At 42.7% G+C, this 18,997-nt stretch overlaps 1 protein-coding gene and 2 long non-coding RNA genes across 3 annotated transcripts; 1 reads left to right on the forward strand and 2 right to left on the reverse strand.

Annotated features, from left to right (window-relative positions):
* Window positions 1–1,055: 1,055 nt before the first annotated feature.
* LOC134293825 (uncharacterized) lies at window positions 1,056–12,502 on the reverse strand. The gene is made up of 2 exons (XR_010000789.1): window positions 11,731–12,502; window positions 1,056–3,541 (listed from the first exon to the last, which is right to left on the reverse strand). It is a non-coding gene; the product is annotated as an uncharacterized LOC134293825 (long non-coding RNA).
* Window positions 2,660–10,728, forward strand: LOC103280282 (SUN domain-containing protein 3-like). Its single transcript, XM_008118780.3, has 4 exons — window positions 2,660–2,752; window positions 2,841–2,996; window positions 3,705–3,800; window positions 10,272–10,728. The coding sequence occupies exons 1-4, from the start codon at window positions 2,705–2,707 to the stop codon at window positions 10,323–10,325; spliced, it is 354 nt and encodes a 117-aa protein (XP_008116987.2). The 5' UTR covers window positions 2,660–2,704; the 3' UTR covers window positions 10,326–10,728.
* A 1,298-nt stretch (window positions 12,503–13,800) lies between the features above and the next one.
* Window positions 13,801–18,121, reverse strand: LOC134293824 (uncharacterized). The gene is made up of 2 exons (XR_010000787.1): window positions 17,653–18,121; window positions 13,801–14,105 (listed from the first exon to the last, which is right to left on the reverse strand). It is a non-coding gene; the product is annotated as an uncharacterized LOC134293824 (long non-coding RNA).
* Window positions 18,122–18,997: the final 876 nt, after the last annotated feature.

Here is an 18,997-nt window from a genome sequence, read left to right on the forward strand (position 1 = left end):
CAAAGTTCAGGGACAGACGCATCCTTTCCTTCCTCTCCCCATACCTGTCTGTTTAGCTTTGAAGTTGGGTGCAGCAAAGAGGAAAGAGAAATCTCATTATCCCTGTGCAGTGTTTACTGGCATAGACTCTCATTAGGACTTGCCTAACAGCAACTTTGTCTTTTGGCAATAGTGTTACATCGTGCAAAACTACAGAAAGGAAGATTTTCCTTTGAACTCTTTGGGTAAGTTGAGGAAGAATTTCATTTGAAATGAGTTCCATCTTCTTTCCTTTCTCTGTCTTAGGGGATATCCGTACAGCATGATTGCAGCAGTGTGATTCCCCTTGAATTGCCATGGCCCCATCCTATGGAATTACAGCATTTGTAGTTTGGGTCGGCACTTAGGACTCTGCAGTCTGTTCCTCTAGCACAGACATGGGCAAATTTCCTAACAGCTGCTAGGAATTGTGGGAGTTGAAGCCCAAAACACCCGGAGGGCCGAAGTTTGCCCATGCCTGCTCTCGCAGGGAATTCGAGCCCTTTTTTGGATTCCAATTCCCAGGATGCCACAAGATGAAAACCATGACAGTTAGAGTGATTGTCACATGCTATAATTCTGTAATATATTGAGACCCCTATTTGCTTTGTGCAATGCAAGGCTTTACTGGCAGTGAAAATGGTAGGCAAGGTGGTGATGTTCAGTTTGCCACCCTTATGGGCATTGATCTTCTGCTGCTCATGGCAGTGTAGCTTTCTGATTAGTATTTGGGTATTTATCTTCGGCTCTATATTCAACTGAGGTTGTGGCAGTGAAACCTTTCAATTCGTTACGTCTATGCATCACGGAACATACAAATAATGAAGCTCCTGGTGGGGCAGTGGGTTAAACCTTTGTGCTGGCAGGACTGAAGACCTGAAGTTTGGGTTGCTGACCTGAAGGTTGCCGGACCAAATCCCACTTGAGGAGAGAGCTGATGAGCTTCCCCTGTCAGCTCCAGCTCCATGTGGAGACATGAGAGAAGCCTCCCACAAGGATAATAATAATAATAATAATAATAATAATAATAATAATAATAATAATAACAACAACTTTATTTTTATACCCTGCCCCATCTCCCCGAAGGGACTTGGGGCGGCTTACATGGGGCCTTGCCCGGCACAACAATCAAATAACAATAACAAAGCAATAACACAATTATCCGAATAAAAACATCAGCATCAATAAAAATAATCATTAAAATCAACATGCAACACACAGTGTTAAAGGATGGTAAAAGCACCAAAACATCTGGGTGGCCCTGGACAACGTCCTTTCAGACGGCCAATTCTCTCACACCAGAAGCAACTTACAGTTGTTTCTCAAGTTGCTCCTGACACACACACACACACATATCACGGAACAGTGGGAAATACATAGCAAGACAGCAGCAATGGACAGAAATGGACGCTATAGGATGGTGGAAGTGATGAAGTAAAAAATACTGGAGAAAAAGGCAGAATAGAGAGAGACAGCATGAAGTTGATTGACCTCCCCCAATTCAATATTTAGGTGAAGCGCCTCGTCCCCTTGTTTGACGAGGTTCCTGGAGTTGGTGTATGGAATTGCCTATGCAAATATGTATCTGCTTCTGCCTTGGCTTTTGGCCTCAAAATTCCTAGTGATACAGTCAGAACTTGGGGAAAAAAATTATTGCAACCCCAATGATCCTTCTGATCTTGGCAACTGAGTGCTAGATCTCTTCTGATTTTGGAAACCAAGCAGGGACAGCCCTGGCATTAGAATGTGTTTCAGAGGAGGTCAGTCACTAGCGAAACAAATTGTAAGGACGGGTTGCTTAAAAAACTATATGGAATCACTGGAAATCAACAAACATCCACATGTATGTATACATGCATGTGTCTACACACACATAAAGGCAGAGCATTGCAAGTGCCACTAGGTTCCCCAACCCATCTTTCCTTTTTACACCGAAGCAGACAAACCTCCTCTCAGGAAAAGGCAAAAGCTGGAGCACTCATAATAATAATAATATAATAATTTTATTTTTGTACCCCGCCACCATCTCCCCAGAGGGACTCGGGGCGGCTTACAGATATAAAACCAACATACAATAATATCAAATACAAAAACACACAAATAAATTTAAAAGGCATTAAAAAATCACAATCATTATAAAATACTTGAGAAACACAGCAATAAAAACATAAAATGAGCTGGGCAAAGTGCACTGAGTGGAACTTGTAAACAAGAAGGAAGTTAAGGTGCTACAAGGTCATGGGAAGAGCCTTAGACTGGGGTGAACACTGAGGCTATGTCAGGGAGTTAACCAACAGGTACAACTGGTCAGAAGAACCCGCTAGTACCAGGGTTTAGCATACAGTGGGCAGTACTTCTTCAAAGGCCTGTTTGAAGAGCCAGGTTTTCAGGCTCTTCCTGAACACTTCCAAGGTGGCAGTTTTCCTAATTTCCCTCAGTATTCCACCATTGAACAGATTAGAGATTATTGTAAAGATCTAGAGGCAAGAGTCATAAATCCAAGTCTTATTTGGGGTTGTTTAAGCAGTGTGATTCAGAGCTAATTAAATGTTTATTTCAAAGTCTTTCACTTCGGTTTGTCTCCTACGAATTCTGGAGAGGAAAATTTATCTAATCCTATACCTTAACATCTACAGAAGCCTTTGCGGTGAAATCTAGAAAGGGAGCAGGAGCAGTGGTTTGCCTGATGAGCATCACTTGGATTTACCAGAGATCACCAAATGTGATTCTGCAGGTAGGGATCCTTCAGTGTTTACATTGGTGTTTTTCTTCCTGCCCATTACAAAGTTTCTGATCCCCCTTTTCATTTCTTTACTTATCAGACCGATAATTCACCAGGAGATTCCTGGGCCATGGATGGTTCTCGTGACTTTTTAATAATTAAACTGTTCCAACCCAGCTGCCCAGTGTTTTTGCTTATGGACCATTGGAGGAAAGAAATGGCTCCCACCACTGCTCCGCAAAATCTTTCCGTATATGTGAGTAATTTTTTAAATTCTGGTTCTTAATTCTTTTTCTTTCTTTTTCATGCTATTTTATTTATTTATCATGTCAGAAGCAAATTGAGAATACAGCTATAATCTATAACAAACCACAAACAAAGTTAAAAACTTGGCATTATGCTAAATTTCCTTTGACCAGAAGCTGGCCACTTGGAGTGCCTCTGGTGTCGCTATAAGAAGGTCCTCCATTGTGCATATGGCGGGGCTCAGGCTGCATTGTAGTAAGTGGTCTGTGGTTTGCTCTTCTCCACACACGCATGTCACGGACTCCACTTTATGACCCATTTCTTAAGATTGGCTCTGCATCTCATGGTACCATAGCACAATCTGTTCAATGTCTTCCAAGTTACCCAGTCTTCTGTGTGCCCAGGAGGGAGTTTCTCATCCGGTTTCAGCCACTGATTGAGGTTCCAGGTTTTAACCTGCCACTTTTGGACTCTCTCTTGCTGAGGCGTTCCTGCGAGTATCTCTGTAGGAAGTTGTTTCTTGATTGAAATCATTGGCATACTTGCAGTCTTTTTCTGCTGAGAAGAAGTCACATGGATAGGTTGATCAAAAAACAAAAACAAAAAAAGAGCTCCAAAACAACCCCAGAGCAAAATATGCACATTGTCTAACAACTTAAGGTATGTTTGGAAATAAATCATGCAATCTATCCCACTTTGCCCCTTTGCCTCTTTTCAGGGATTTAAGAAGGATATCGAAATAGAGGAAGGAACATTTTTGGGGTCTTTCCTTTACAACATCAATGATCAGCCTAGACAGATGTTCAAACTGGAGGTATGTTCTTTAGTAGAAAAAAAGAAAAGAAATAACATAGTATGTAATAAGAGTGATAGGTGTGCAATCAAGACACAGCAAAGTCTTGTAGATAAAAGCCATGTAGTATCCACTCTACACTTTGAGTCCATTTGCTCATTTCAAAGAGAATTACAAAGGTTTTTGAAATTTTAAAACTTGGGATTTATGTATAGCCAGTTGTACAGTTGTAGTCAGTCTTCCCCAACCCCCCAGAAGTGATTAATTAAGGTATGTTCTACATGTTGTTGAAGGCTTTCATGGCCGGAATCACTGGGTTGCTGTGAATTTTTCAGGCTGTATGACCGTGTTCCAGTATCATTCTCTCTTGACGTTTCACTGGCATCGGTGTCCGACATCTTTAGAGGTTCTGTTGGCAATGAAGCAAATGGAGTGTATATATTAGGCATGGGTGAATAAATCAGAATTGTCATAATAGATTCATTATTCGTATTAATATTGAACTGGGTTCCGAGGTAGTTTGGTGCTTCTGAATTAACCTTCTAAATCGAAGCATTGCAGCCCACCCTCGGAATACCTTTGGATGAGAAAGCATTTACAACCAATCTCCTGCATCAGGCTTAAGAGCCAACTAAGCCTGGAGCGTTTTCCCTCCTGGATATAGCATTAAAAAAGGAGGAGGAAGAGAAGATTTTGCAGGAGTGTTCCTTCCTGTGCACAAAACGTGGAGCGAGGAATGGGTGGAAGGAAAAGAGGGAGGAAAGGGTGCCCTGTTTGCTGCTGCTGCTCTAACCAACCAGGGGCCGACTACCTGCTCTCGGAGGGCCCTCTCCTTGTCCGGCTCCCTCCTCAGCCTCTCTACCCAGGCTTCACTGGCCTCGGCTCCTGAAGGCTCCGGGTCTTGTGGAGGAGGAGGAGGAGAAAAGGGAGAAGAAGGAAGCCACAGAAATTTCCCCTGGCTTCCCTTTCTCTCTCCCTCTTTTGCACAAAGCTCTCCAAAGCTTTGCAAAAAAAAAAAAAAAAACCCACAGCTCCCAATCCGGATTATCCTCCTCCTCACTTCCCAAGCAGCTGGATCTGAATCAAGCACCAGCTTTCCCTCATTCTCCTTTGCCTTCCTCAGCTGAGGAAGAGGGAGCCGCAGTGGCCAAGGATCTGATTTAAACTGGATTATATGAGTCCCCACTGCCATATAATCTGGGATAAGAAGAAATGTGACAGATCCAAACCAAGCTTGGCACACAGACCCAACATGGCCAATTGTGAAATACTGGCAGGCTTTGTGGATGATTGACCTTGGCATCAGAGAGTTATATTTTGTGTTTGAGAACCCGTATTTGAGAACATTGAACCCAGCAAGTGACGGATCTGGACCAAGCTTGGCACACAGACCCAACATGGGCAGCATTTTTTTCATGGATCACACATGCCAAGTGTATATGTATGTGTGTGTGTGTATCTATCTATCTATCTATCTATCTATGGAATTTCCTGGGTGGGAGAAAGACCCTTGTCTGTTAAATCAAGTGTGAAAGTTGCAATTAGCAAGTTTGAATAGCATTGAGTAGCCACGAAGCTGCAAAGTTGTTGATTTGGTTTGCAGGTTACTAGGACATCTAGCAATGTTAGTGAATTGTGAATAGTGAATGGTGAATTGGATGTTTGGGTGGATGTTGTTGACTACTATTTCTAGATGTCCTAGTCATACACAAACCAAATCAACAATTGGGCCTCACATTTTACAGAAAGCCTACTCACACTGATAGATACCTACATAAAAATTCCAACCATCACCCAGGTCAAAATAGGAGCTAAATTAAAGCCTTGGCAGACCGTGCAAGCAGGATATGCAAACTCCACTTCCTCCAAGGTGAACTGAACCACCTAAACTGGCCTCTACGGGCTAATGGGTACTCTATGACAGACATCAGAAGACCTACAAGAACAAGCCACAAGAGTGAAGACAAAGATCCACCTAGAGGAAATGCGTCCTTACCATATAGCAAGGGAACCAATGACCGCATAGGGAAGCTGATGAAGAAACACAACCTACAAACAATCTACAGACCCACTAAGAAAATTTAACAAATGCTATGTTCAGAAAAGGATAAGAGGGATCCTCTAACCACTGCAGGAGTCTACCATATACCGTGCATCTCTGGACAAGTCTACATTAGGACCACCAACACAGCGCCCAGACATAAATCAAAGAACACAAAAGGCACTGCAGACTGGAGAAGTCAGCTATAGCAGAGCATTTGATGAACCAGCCTGGACACAGAATATTATTTGAGAACACAGAAATGCTGGACCATTCTGACAACCATCATGTTAGACTACACAGAAGGCACTGAAATCCACAAGCATGTGGACAATTTCAATAGAAAGGAAGAAACCATGAAAATGAACAAAATCTGGTTACCAGAATTAAAAAAAACACTAGAATCAAGTAAATAAAGAACACCACTCAGACATAGGAGAAATCCAGACAGCAAACAATCAAGTGCCAGTTAACACCTCCCAAACAAAGGATTCCTCCGGGCTACCTCTGTGCAGATACCCTCACTGATTGACTTTGCAGCTTTGTGTCTACTCAGTGCTATTCAAGCTTGCTAATTGTAACATTCACACTTGCCATTGTTTAGGGGTGATTGACCTTTTCCTCCCCCTAAGTCGAAATAATGTGACATGTTCAAGGGCCCTTCCACACTGTAGAACATGCACATATCTTGTTTCCTGCAGATTTGAAATCCTCCTGTTCTCCCTTACCACCTTTCCCGCCTTTAAAACATTAAAAGCATGCTTCTTACCAAGTCTGGGAAGTTCTCTTTGCTCTGTGGCACCTCTAAATGACACATGGATCTCTCCAGGGGAATTCCCCCTCTTCTCTCGAAAGCCCACTTGCATCATTTGAAGTAGACATCCTTACATTTTTAAGCAGAGGGTCGGTTTACAGTCCCTCAGACTGTGGTGGAGGACTATAGGACATGAACAAATTCCTATGCACATATCTTGTTTGTAGTGCAAAAAACCTCAAATTCAAACAAAACAAAACAAAACAATGGAAGAACCATATTTAAAATGAAGAGCAATTTTAAATAACTTAAACTTACCCGTATTTCAGTGGTAACTGTGGACCTTCTTTTGGCTGATGAGATAGTCAAGTGAATTTGGATTGTTGTTGTGTGCCTTTAAGTTGTTTCAGACTCGGGCGGGGGCCAGAAAAATTGCCGTGGACGGCTGCATCTGGCCCACCCAAACTCCTTTGGGGACCCCTGATGTAGAGCCAGAACAGAGCAAAGGGGACATTCAGTGTCCGCTCTGCTCTAGAGGACTTCCCAGCCCTTTGGAGAAGACATCGGGTAGTCGTGCATGGGGTCTATGTGGGGAAGGGAAATCTACCTCATGTGAGAGCTGGGCTTTGTAGAACGGTCCTGGCCTAGAAGTCTATAGTTTTTGCCTGCATAAATTTCCCTGGCCAGCCTCTCTTCCAAAGACAGTGCTCTGCCATTCATAGCCAGAAGACCCTCCACTGTCTTGCCCCTTAACTGCTCTCACTCTCCTCCGACCTCGACACTGCCATGCGCTGCAAGAGTAACACAGAAGTGAATGGGAGCAGAGTTCCATTTGGGGAGACCTTGATGCTTTCTTCTCCCAATACCCTTGCAATGTCTTGATCTTGGCTGATGGCTAAACCTATTCTGAATATGGACCACATCACCCAGGCAGGAAAGTCTAAGGCAGTGGTTCTCAACCTGGGGTCCTCAGATGTTTTTGGCCTACAACTCCTACAAAACCTAGCCAGTTTACCAGCTGTTAGGATTTCTGGGAGTTGAAGGCCAAAAACATCTGGAGACCCCAGGTTGAGAACCACTGGTCTAAGGATTCACCTACACTGTAGAATTCATGCATTTTGACACCACTTCAACTGTCATGGTTTGGTGCTATGAACCTCTGGGATTTGTAGTTTCGTAACACCCCCACATGTTTTGGCATAGAAGGCTAAAGACGCTGTTAAACGAGGACTCCCGGGACTCCCCAGCATTGAGCCATGGCAGTCAGGGCCGGCCCTAGGTAATATTCAAGTGTAAGCGAACAGAATTTTGGCGCCCCCCCCAAACCAATCACTGACAAATAAAAGCGTTGGATAAGCAAAAATGTTGGATAATAAGGATGGATTAAGGAAAAGCCTATTAAACATCAAATTACATTATAATTTTACAAATTAAGCACCAAAACATCATGTTTTACAACAAATCAACAGAAAAAGCAGTTCAATACATGGTAATGTTATGTAGGAATTACTATATTTGCAAATTTAGCACCAAACATTGAACTGGGATATAGTGCAATGTGGATTCAGATAACCCAATTCAAAGGAGATATTGTGGGTTATTCTGCTTTGATATTCTGGGTTATATGGCTGTGTGGAAGAGCCCTGAGGGTTCTTCTACACAGCCATATAACCCAGAATATCAAGCCAGATAATCCACAAGTACAGTAGAGTCTCACTTATCCAAGCTAAACAGGCCGGCAGAAGCTTGGATAAGCAAATATCTTGGACAATAAGGAGGGATTAAGAAAAAGCCTATTAAACATCAAATTAGGTTATGATTTTACAAATTAAGCACCAAAACATCATGTTATACAAGAAATTGGACAGAAAAAGTAGTTCAATACACAGTAATGTTATGTTGTAATAACTGTATTTACGAATTTAGCACCAAAATATCACGATATATTGAAAACATTGACTACAAAAATCGTTTGGATAATCCAGAGGCTTGGATAAGCGAGGCTTGGATAAGTGCGACTCTACTGTATGTTTCAGTCTACTTGGAATACACGAAGCGTGTTTAAGAACCGGTCCAAGAGTCCAGAAGAGCCTTGATTCCCAATATGACCATCATCCCACTTCTTTTGCTAGTTAATTTGAACCCAGTAGACTTTATTATGCCAATTGTTTACCTTAGATCAGGCATGAGGCAAACTTCAGCCCACCGGGTGTTTTGGACTCCAACTCTCACAATTCCTAACAGCCTACCAGCTGTTAGGAATTGTGGGAGTTGCAGTCCAAACACCCAGAGGGCTGAAGTTTGCCCCATGCCTGCCCATAGATAGTTGAGCAAATAGTTTTCATGGTTGCCCCTTGCTGTTAGGAATTGTGGGAGTTGAAGTCCAAAACAACCGGAGGGCAGAAGTTTGCCTATGCCTGCTGTAAAGTAAACAAATGTAACTTGGCAGCACTTATAACTGCCATGACTCAATGCTATAAAATCCTGGGAGTTTCAGAAAGTCTTCGGGCTGATGACTTCCTCCCTCAAGCCCAGGTATCTGAAGCAACCAATCAGGAGGCTGCGCCTCAGCCCTCCCCGGGAGCACACGGAGAGCTCCTTCAACCTCCTCCCGAACCCCCCGCCCACCCCAGGTCCCGGCTTACGGTGCTGAGGAGTTGGGCAAGTACTTGGTGCTGCTGCAGGAAGCGCCACAGGTTGAAGGGGCTGCCCACCTTGGACGCTCCATAGGCGCCCCTGTCACTCTGGCCCCCGCTTTCCACACCACTGCCCTCTATTCATCGCCAGCGCTGGGAGCAAGCTGTGGCTGCCATGCCCGAATTTGAGTGGCCTCCTCCTCTGGCCAGGCCCCAGGGAGGAGACTTCAACTTCCAACAGCCTCACTGCTTTGGCTGATGATTGGGGTTGGTGGGAACTGGAGTCCAAAACACCTGGCTCACCACCAAAGCTTGGGAAGCACTTGAAGGAAGTGACTCTGCACCTCTGCTTTAAAGTGAAGGCACCTCGGTGCCACTTTTAACTGCCATGGTGGCCCGACCCCCTAGAGGATGGCACCTTCAGCAACCGCATACTTCGCCTAATGGTTGAACCGCCCCTGATGGCAGTGAAGCTGGTGTCAAACTGCATTAATTCTGTAAAGTAGATGCACTCCAAAACCTTCCTAGCTATCTGAATGTAGTGGATGGCCTCAACTAATGTGAGTTCTTGGACTCAATGACAGAACTTTGAATCAAAACTTGAAAATGTCCCATTGGTTTAACGGGCCTACTCAAGGTTGTTGTATGGTCATGTTCCAGAAGCAGTCTCTTCTGATGTTTCACCCACATCTTTGGCAGGCATCCTCAGAGATTGTGAGCAAAACTGTGATGTACATACCTCACAACCTCTGAAGATGCCTGCCATAGATGTGGGCAAAACGTCAGGAGAGACCGCTTCTGGAACATGGCCATACAGCCCGGAAAACTCACAACCCAGTGATTCCAGCCATGAAAGCCTTCAACGGGCCTACTCAAGTTGGGATGAGTGATTCAATTTAGGTCTATATCGTTAATAGTCCATAGTCAAAGCTTTCAACCAGTACCCCTGACAACTCTTTCCGCAGCAAGGGAAAAGTATTTTATACCATTTCTATGTCATTTTGTCGATATGTCTGGAGTCATATATATCAACCTTTCTGTGTCCCTCTTTTTATTTTCAGGGATCATGTATGGAAGGATGGCAATATCTAAAACTTGTCATTTCAAGTAACTGAAATAACCAAAAGTACGCATGTATATATAAAATCCAAACCTACAGATTGAAAATATGAAAAAAGAACAAAAAACGCTTAGACCCTTTTTCAATATGGAAAAAAGAATCTTTACTATTTGCTATACTATTTGTTACTATTTGTTACTTCCAGAGTCCATGGCATGGCTCATTTTTGTTTTCCCTGCAACTGTATATTATTATTTCCTTTTTCTTTTTTTTACCTTTCCCCATTTTTCCTTGTTCACTTACCCTCCCCACAGCCCCCCGTCCTTTCCTCTTCCACATAGTCTGTATACAATGTTTTATTGTATTCAAAAATTTTTTTGTTGTTGTTATAAGAATTGTATCAAAGTTGCTTACAAACCTTACAATAAAAATGATATTATTAAAAAAAATCTTTAATATTATAATTATTATTATGTTTATTTATACCCTGCAGTTAGGAAGTAGTAACGAAAAAATTTTATGGTTGGGGGTCACCACAACACGAGGAACTGTATTCAGGAGTCGTGGTATGAGAAATGTTGAGAACCACTGGTCTAGGGATTGAAAGGTCATAACCAGCACTTGAATTGTGCTCCAAAACAGACTGGCAGCCAGTGGGGCTGCTGCATGCAATAGGGGGGTTGCCTGTTCCCCCCAGCCAGCTCCAGTTAGTAACCTGGTTGTAGCTCTTGAGACCAGACCCCCTCTGGCCTGTTTTATCGGCCAGGAAGGGCAAGGTTCTTGTGAAGGGGCAAAGACGCAAAAAGTACTCCTTTTAATCCAAAGTCAAGAACAGGAGAGGGCGGGGAAGGACACCATGAAAGTTGGATCTTCAAACTGCAAAAAGCTATTCATTGCATGGCCAAAGCAATAACGACAAAAATGCATACAGGAATGCAATCAAAGGTTTTGTCGCAACCTGAAAAGGGTTGCAAGGTTTTTTTTATCACTATTACAGAAGATAGAAGAACATTCTTATTGGCTTAAAAAGATCATTTACCCCATTTGTCTAATACTGACTACATCACAAGCATCTTTACTATCATGCAATTCCACTGGTTTTCTTTGTTCTAACAACATGTGACTCCTTAGACAATGGTGCTTTCATGTTATTGACCCTGATCTCAGCACCTGCTTCTCTACTTCTGTTGCAAGCATCAGTCCCAAAGGGCTGGGAACCTGATGTCCTGTTATCCTTGAAAAGTAACTTCCTTTCTGCAACAACTCTTTTTCCAGACATGAGGATTTTCTCTCAAACATAGGCCTCACTCAAACACAGGCCTCACAAAAGCCTTTTAGGCCAATTAGGTCAAATAGGAGTAAATCAGAACATATGGGACTTAGAGACATTGGAAGTATCTCTGGAAATTCTCTTTTTAAACCCACGTCTCTCTCACTTGAATACATGTGGTAGCTCTCACCTTGCCAAGGATCCTCTCCACGTCCTCAGGCGGCACAAATCGAAAGGTATCCATCAGCACTGGACAAGCAGGAGCCAAAGTTACATCCATCGGAAGTGTATCAATAACACGATCCCAGTCAGAGCAGATCTGAGTGACTTTATCTGCAAAATGACTGTCCTGCCCCAGAGCATGGTATTTGCACCTGCCATACTGTGTTTGCTTTCTAGTTTGTCCCTCTTGGCTTCCTGTACTCCTAGTTGTGATGCAACAGCCCCTCCCTCCTCTCTCTGGCCTGGACTTCTTCTGAAGAGAGAACATGGCTGCCCAGCTCCTGGGACATTATCATCTTTTTCACCTGCTGTTGCGTGACATTTTACAAGGTTTACCTGGATTAAAGTACCTGGAACCTTGTTTGCATCTCGACAGTTGAGTTGACACTGTCTGACAACATATATCTGGTGTAAGTACTGGTTTAATGGAGTCAGCTACAGACACTCCCACAGCCTCCCACTTGCAGCCCAGTTATTGAGTCAGAATAATGACCTTCTGGCAAACTAGTCAAATGTGGGCCAGGCAAAACTACGGTCAGGTGGATCTGAAATTGGCTAAGCGAACAAACCCAGGGGGTGCTCAACGTTGCGTCTTCTTCTTCCTGGAAAGAAGTCACGAGTGGGGTGCCATCAGCAGGATCTCGTCCTCGGTCCAGTTCTGTTCCACCTCTTTATTAACTACTTAGATGAAGGGCTAGAAGGCATGACCATCAATTTTGTAGGCGACACCAATTTGGGAGGGATAGCTAATACCCCAGAAGATAGGAGCAGAATTCAACACGATCTTAAGATTAGAGAGATGGGCCAAAACAAACAAAATGAAGTTCAACAGGGACAAATGCAAGATACTCCACTTAGGAAGAAAAAATGAAATGCAGAGATACAGAATGGGGATGCCTGGTTCGACAGCAGTACGTGTTAAAATGATCTTGGAGTCCTCGTGGACAACAAGTTAAACATGAGCCAACAATGTGATGCAGCAGCTAAAAAAGCGAATGGGATTTTGGCCTGCATAAATAGTATCGTGTCGAGATCCAGGGAAGTCCTGCTACCCCTCTGTGTCCAATTCTGGGCACCACAATTGAAGGGAGATGTTACAAGCTAGAAAGTATCCAGAGGAGGGTTATGAAAATGATCAAGGGTCTGGAGAACAAGCCCTATGAGGAGCGGCTTAAAGAGCTGGCCATGTTTAGCCTGCAGAAGAGAAGGCTGAGAGGAGACATGATGAGGGTCATATATACATATTTATTTATTTATTAACAGCACTTCTACCCTGCCTTTCTGAACCCCGAGGGAGATTCAAGGCGGCTTTACAATATAGACAAAAATTCCATGCCTTTAAAAAACACTGTACAATAAAATAAATATTCAAAATTGAGTTATAAAATACAGTTAAAACCAGCGATTCCCAAAGTGGGTGCAACCGCCCCCTGGTGGGTGCTGCAGCGATCCAGGGGGGCGGTGATGGCACCTATTAGGACCTGGAGGCGGGGCCAGGGGAGGGTTGGGGCCAGGTGAGGGCCGTGGCTTCTTCCCAAGAGCCTGAGACAGGGCTGAGAATCTACCTCTCCTGAGGCCCTTGGTCAGGAAGAATAGATTGGGATTCCGTAGGTGTTCAGAGAATACAAAAGCAAAAATCAAAATCATTTTGGAGGAAAAACTCAAAGCCTTTTAATCTTTAGAGTGGGAAGAATCAAGCTATTAAACTAATAAAAAGCATTCACAGCGTTCAGCGTTCAGACTTGTTTGGTATCAGAGTATGATTGCCTTCCAAGTGTAGGGTCTTGGCACTAGGTCCATACGTGACTCTAGTGGCCTCTTCTTCTTTTTTTAAAAAAATAGTTTTTTATTGATTTTCCAGAAATTTAGAGAATTACATTACAAAAATTGTGAGGAGGGGAAAGGAGAAAGAAGGGAAAAAGAAGAAAAAATAAAATAAAATAAAAATAAAAATAATTATTACACACAGCCAGCAGACAGCAAAAAAAAAAAAGGAAAAAAAGGGGGGAAAAACAAAAAACACACCAATAACTTCCAGTCGATTCCACAGGGGCAGTAATTCATTTACATTATGCTATAAATTTTCCTTGCCCATATCCCCGCACATTCTCAGTCTGACGCATGTCTATCTTTGCTCTGACCAACTATTCAAAATTAATCTGATGTTTCCCTTGTAAAATTTTTTTACTGGTGACCAGTCCGTCTTTTGTTTTTTGGTATAATCTTGCAGTAAAAAGGTCATCGTATCCATGTCCATGTATTCCCTTAATTTGGTGATCCATGCGTCTTCCGATGGGGTATCTTTCGAACGCCATCTTTGAGCTATTAAAGCTCGAGCAGCTGCTGTTATGTGAAAGAATAATATATCTTCATTTCTTTCTAAGTGAAAGTCGGTAATATTTAACAAATAATATTCAGGTTTAAAATCAAAATTCTTATCTAAGATTCCTTTTGCATAATTATGTATCATTTTCCAGAAACCTTTGACCTCTTTACATTCCCACCATACATGTAAAAAAAGTCCCTGTTTTATTATTGCATTTCCAACATTCTTTTTTCTGGTTTTTGTAAAATTTAGATAATTTCTGGGGGGTTAGGTACCATCGGAAAAACATTTTATACCAATTCTCCCTTAATTTGAGTGAACTAGAATATTTCATTTTAGTTTTCCACAATTTCTCCCAATCTTCAAATTGAATTGGGTGTCCCACATCCTGTGCCCATCTAGTCATAGTGTCTTTTACCCCTTCAGATTCTGTATTCCACTCGAGTAGTTTTTGATATAAAATCTTGATGGTTTTGTTTTCTCTAGACATTATTATGTCCCACACGGTTTCCCGACCCATAAAGTCGAATTTTTTATCTTTTACGTAACTCTCCGCTATCTGTCTGTGTTGGTACCACGTTAGGCTACTTTCTATCTTCCTCATCCAGGCGTTCCCTGGGTAAAATCTTTATAGACGGCCGATTCTCTCACACCAGAAGCAAATTGCAGTATGTTCTCAATTTGCTTCTGACGCGATAAAAAAGAGGGATTGGTTGATGCCTACTGATAGAGCACTTTGGTTTTCTCGATGTTCAGTGAGAGGCCAAGCTTTTCATAAGCTTCTGCAAAAGTGTTTAGAGTGGCTTGTTAGGTCTTTTTCTGAATGAGCACAGACTACATTATCATCGTCATACTGGAGTTCTCTCAGAGGTAACAAAAATAGAAATGTACTGGTAGCTCCATAGCACCTCTGAGAATAAGAAGAATTCCTCCTCTCTTACTAAAGTAACTCCACACTCCCACATCCCCAAATTCTCCTGAGAAATTTTTTCATTCTGGATGTTTGGAATGACTTTTGCTTATGAAAGAAGCCAGCTTACAATTCCAAAGAAACAGAGCTAGAAATTGACTGGTCTGGAAATAACAGCATTGTATACAAGACGAAAATGCAGTATATGGCCGTTTGAGAAAGCTTTTATGTTTATGTTCCAAATTGTGCTCATCATAGATGAGACAGTACAGTATATCTTTACTTAAAGCATGTTCTAGTCTGGGAATAATCCTGCCAACAATCAAATGTAACTTTATTTTGAAATTTTGATATAATGTTTACAGTGTACATAGGATCACTTCAACAACAACACCTGAATTGTAAATTAGGTTTCCGGTCCCAATGACCTCTCTGTTATTCAAAAAGCAATTACTGTCCCTTGATGGGATGAATAGAATGTTTTTTTCCCATTGTGATATGTACATTTAGTTTCAGTACAGAAGTTTTGAGGTATTTGTTGTAAAACAAAGCAAAAAGCCATTTGTTAAAAGAAAGAAAGTACACAGCTGCTGTGACTGGAAATGTCATCTATTCGGCCATTTTTTCCCTGAGTTTAACTCAATAAAAGTTACCATTAATAGGCTGGGACCTAGCAGATTGGTCTTACCAATGGTTCTGTTCACATTCACCTCTCATGCTCTAACTGGCTTCAAACTAGTTTTGGTTGATTTTTGTAGAGGCATCATAAATTATTCTGAAATATGGCTAACTGTATGCAAATTATAGGGTTTTGGTTGAGGATTCTTTTAAAAATCTCACACCACGTCATCACATTTACTAAATTCCATTGAGTCCTTCACTTTAAAAGTGGTAACCCACAGTGTTCATCACATTAGGTCAGGTTCAAGTGTAGCATTCTTTCCGCATCTAAAGCATTGGGAACAGCTTTCTTTTCATACCTTTCAGGAGCTGGTTGGGAAGTGGATTTTTGGGGAATGATCCAGATGTAGATGGGGAAAATGGCCAATTCTGTAATGTGATGGCATTTGGAGTTTGGTGGAGGCTCCTTCTTTGGAGGCTTTTAAGCAAAGGCTGGATGGCCATCTGCCGGGGGTGCTTTGATTGCAATTTTCCTGCTTCTTGGCAGGAGGTTGAACTGGATGGCCCATGAGGTCTCTTCTAACTCTATGTTTCTAAGATTCTATGATTCTCAGGTTTAAAATGATATGTTTACCAAATTTGTGGAAATGATCCTCTCAGGAAAAGGCAGAGAGGGGAGGGGGTGGCCTCCAGTTGCTCCTTTAACTGCCCCCCCCCCCCCAGTCCAACCCCATTCTGCCTTCTTGACCAAGGACGGACCACTGATGAAGGGGTCTGCAGTCCGTTCCCCTACTTTGGATCTGACTTCAACAGAACACTGTGACCCCTACGAATGACCGATCTGGACTAAACTTTGCACAGAGAAGCCCCCCGGCCAACTAAATATACTGGAGAGGTGTGCGGGGAATTGACCTGGGAAATGACCTGGGAATTGATCTAGTTTGGTCCCAGTCCACCCACAATGGACTGGGACCAAACTAGACACAGAGAAACCCTATAGCCAACTGAACATACTGCAGGGGTTTGGGGGAAATGACCTGAATTTTTGGGAGTTGTAGTTCACCTGCATCCAGAGACCACTGAACCCAGCCAACGTTGGATGTGGACTAAACTTGGAGCACAGACCCAACATGGACAACTGTGAATACAGGTGAGGTTTGGGCTTGATTGACAACACCTGTGTATAATAAACAGTTCTGAGTTATTTTGGACCCTTGGTGTAATTTTTCCAGTTCAGGAAAAGTATGAAACCTCAGTTCTGCATCAGATATCCTGCCAAGACACTATTTTGTCTCGGCAAACACAGAGGAGTCAGGGTTAGAAAAACACCCATCCCAGTATGACAGCTGTCACTCCCAGCAAAAGGAACATCTAATTGCTATTATATTTTAAAGAAGAATATATTTTACAGAAGATTGTTCCTTGAGATTCACTCTTAGATGTTGGCTAATTAATATCCCATTGGCATTCAACTTCTGCACTTGAAACGTGAATTATCTAAATCTCTTATTTGAAATTAAATGGAATACTAGAAACAACTGTTATTAAGCCCCACAGAGAGCTAATGGACTTTTTCTGGGATTTTCTGCCTTGATATTCTGGCTTATAGGGCTGTGTGGAACAGCCCAGAACTTTGCCTGTTAGAAGCAGCAATCTGCCTTTATAACAGTGGTTCTCAACCTGTAGGTCCCCAGATGTTTTGGCCTTCAACTTGCAGAAATCCTAACAGCTGGTAAACTGGCCGGAATTTCTGGGAGTTGTAGGCCAAAACACTTGGGGACCCACAGGTTGAGAACTACTGATATCATTATGAACTGTAAAAATCCAGTAAAGCACCAGATGTCACTGTAGTCTATCTTTTCTAGCACGATTGGTTAATAGCTAAATACAGAGTGTTTGAAAAAGAACTCCCTAGTTTTAATATGTTTTAGCTTAAAACTAGGGAGTTCTTTTTCAAACACCCCTTTATTGCAGTTGTTATAATTACCAACTGTTGCTAGAAAGTAGCTAGCATAGAGAAGAGAAATGCTTACTTCCTACTTCGTGTAGTGCCTGGAAATGTTCCTTTCTTTTTAGTAGAAGACAGTGGCTTATAGAAACAATACTTTACATCTTATCCATTAACTTTTGAGAGTTCCAGGAATTAATTGGCCACTTCAACTTCAGCATACAGAGTTATCACACCAAGTAGGGCCTTTTTGCATGGGCCATGTGATGCTATATGTGGGATGTCATAATTGCATCATAATATCCAGGTGACAGGACATCCTTCAGAGCTTCAATGGATTATCCTTTTGGGAGCAAGAAATGCTAGTAGCTGTGAGAATTTGGACAAGTGGATTTAGCAATTCTGCAGTCCATTTTTGATGCGACAGCATGGCCACTGTGCAACTCATCAACTCCCTACCATCTAAATCCAAGCGTGTTATGGGGACTGTGCACCAATTCACCTTACACTGCCTCCTTCACAATATATTTTTCAATGCTTTCCATATTGTGGGAATTGACAACGGCTTGGCCTTTGCAGATATCCATTCCAATAGAACACTATTATATTTAGTGACATTTGGTTAGCTGTTTAGGCCTGGAAGGAGGACCCTCAGCCAGCAAAGCTGCCTCTTCAGAGGGATTGTGGCCCCACCAAGCGCAGGCTGTATCCGTCTCCCAGGCCTGCCTTCTCCTTCCCTGGAGCACAGAAGGCCAGCTTCCACATCCGCTGCCCAAGACACAAGGAGCAAGCCAACGTGGGCTCTGCAGTGCCAGGGATGCCCTGGCCTCCTCCCCACTCCTCCTGGGCTTCGGGCGGAGGCAGCAGAGGGACCACTCACCCACCCAAAGCACGGCCTGCATGCCTCCCACACTTCCCAGTGTGCAAACTGTGCTCCTGTGGTTTGCGGGGAGGACTTTGAAAGAGGGCAGGATAGATGTTTGGGATTGGAGGGAAACTCTGCTCCTCTTCCTTTGAGTCAAAATCTCTCCTGGGCTGAAGATCATCCACCAACTAGGAAAGGAACTCAAACCATTCCTTGGTTCTCTATCAGCCTCTGGTGGGGGTATTTGGAAAATTACATCTAATGTGCACAGATTGAAAAGAAATGACATGCCTGGTATTTAAAAGAGAAACTTTCCCCACAATATGCTTTTGTATGTCATAACTGTTTCAGGTTTCTCTCTCTCTCTCTGTAATAAGCAATAACTATATTGCAGACTGGATTTGTGAAATGAGGGGAGAAAGGTAGTAAGGGAGAACAAATACAGCATTAAACTGCTTTCTACTTTTCCTATTAGTAAAGGTAAAGGTTTCCCCCTGACATCAAGTCTATTCGTGTCCGACTCTGGGGGTTGGTGCTCATCTCCATGTCTAAGCCGAAGAGCTGG

Source organism: Anolis carolinensis, chromosome 1 (assembly GCF_035594765.1).
Source record: "Anolis carolinensis isolate JA03-04 chromosome 1, rAnoCar3.1.pri, whole genome shotgun sequence".
In the NCBI taxonomy this organism is placed as follows: domain Eukaryota; kingdom Metazoa; phylum Chordata; class Lepidosauria; order Squamata; family Dactyloidae; genus Anolis; species Anolis carolinensis.

Bases quoted from the DNA above. Each gene is read 5' to 3' on its own strand.
- LOC103280282 (XM_008118780.3), top strand. From the start codon at position 2,705: ATGAGCATCACTTGGATTTACCAGAGATCACCAAATGTGATTCTGCAG. The intron at 2,997-3,704 runs GTGAGTAATTTT...GCCTCTTTTCAG, and splicing joins CGCAAAATCTTTCCGTATAT to GGATTTAAGAAGGATATCGA. The intron at 3,801-10,271 runs GTATGTTCTTTA...TTTTATTTTCAG, and splicing joins GACAGATGTTCAAACTGGAG to GGATCATGTATGGAAGGATG.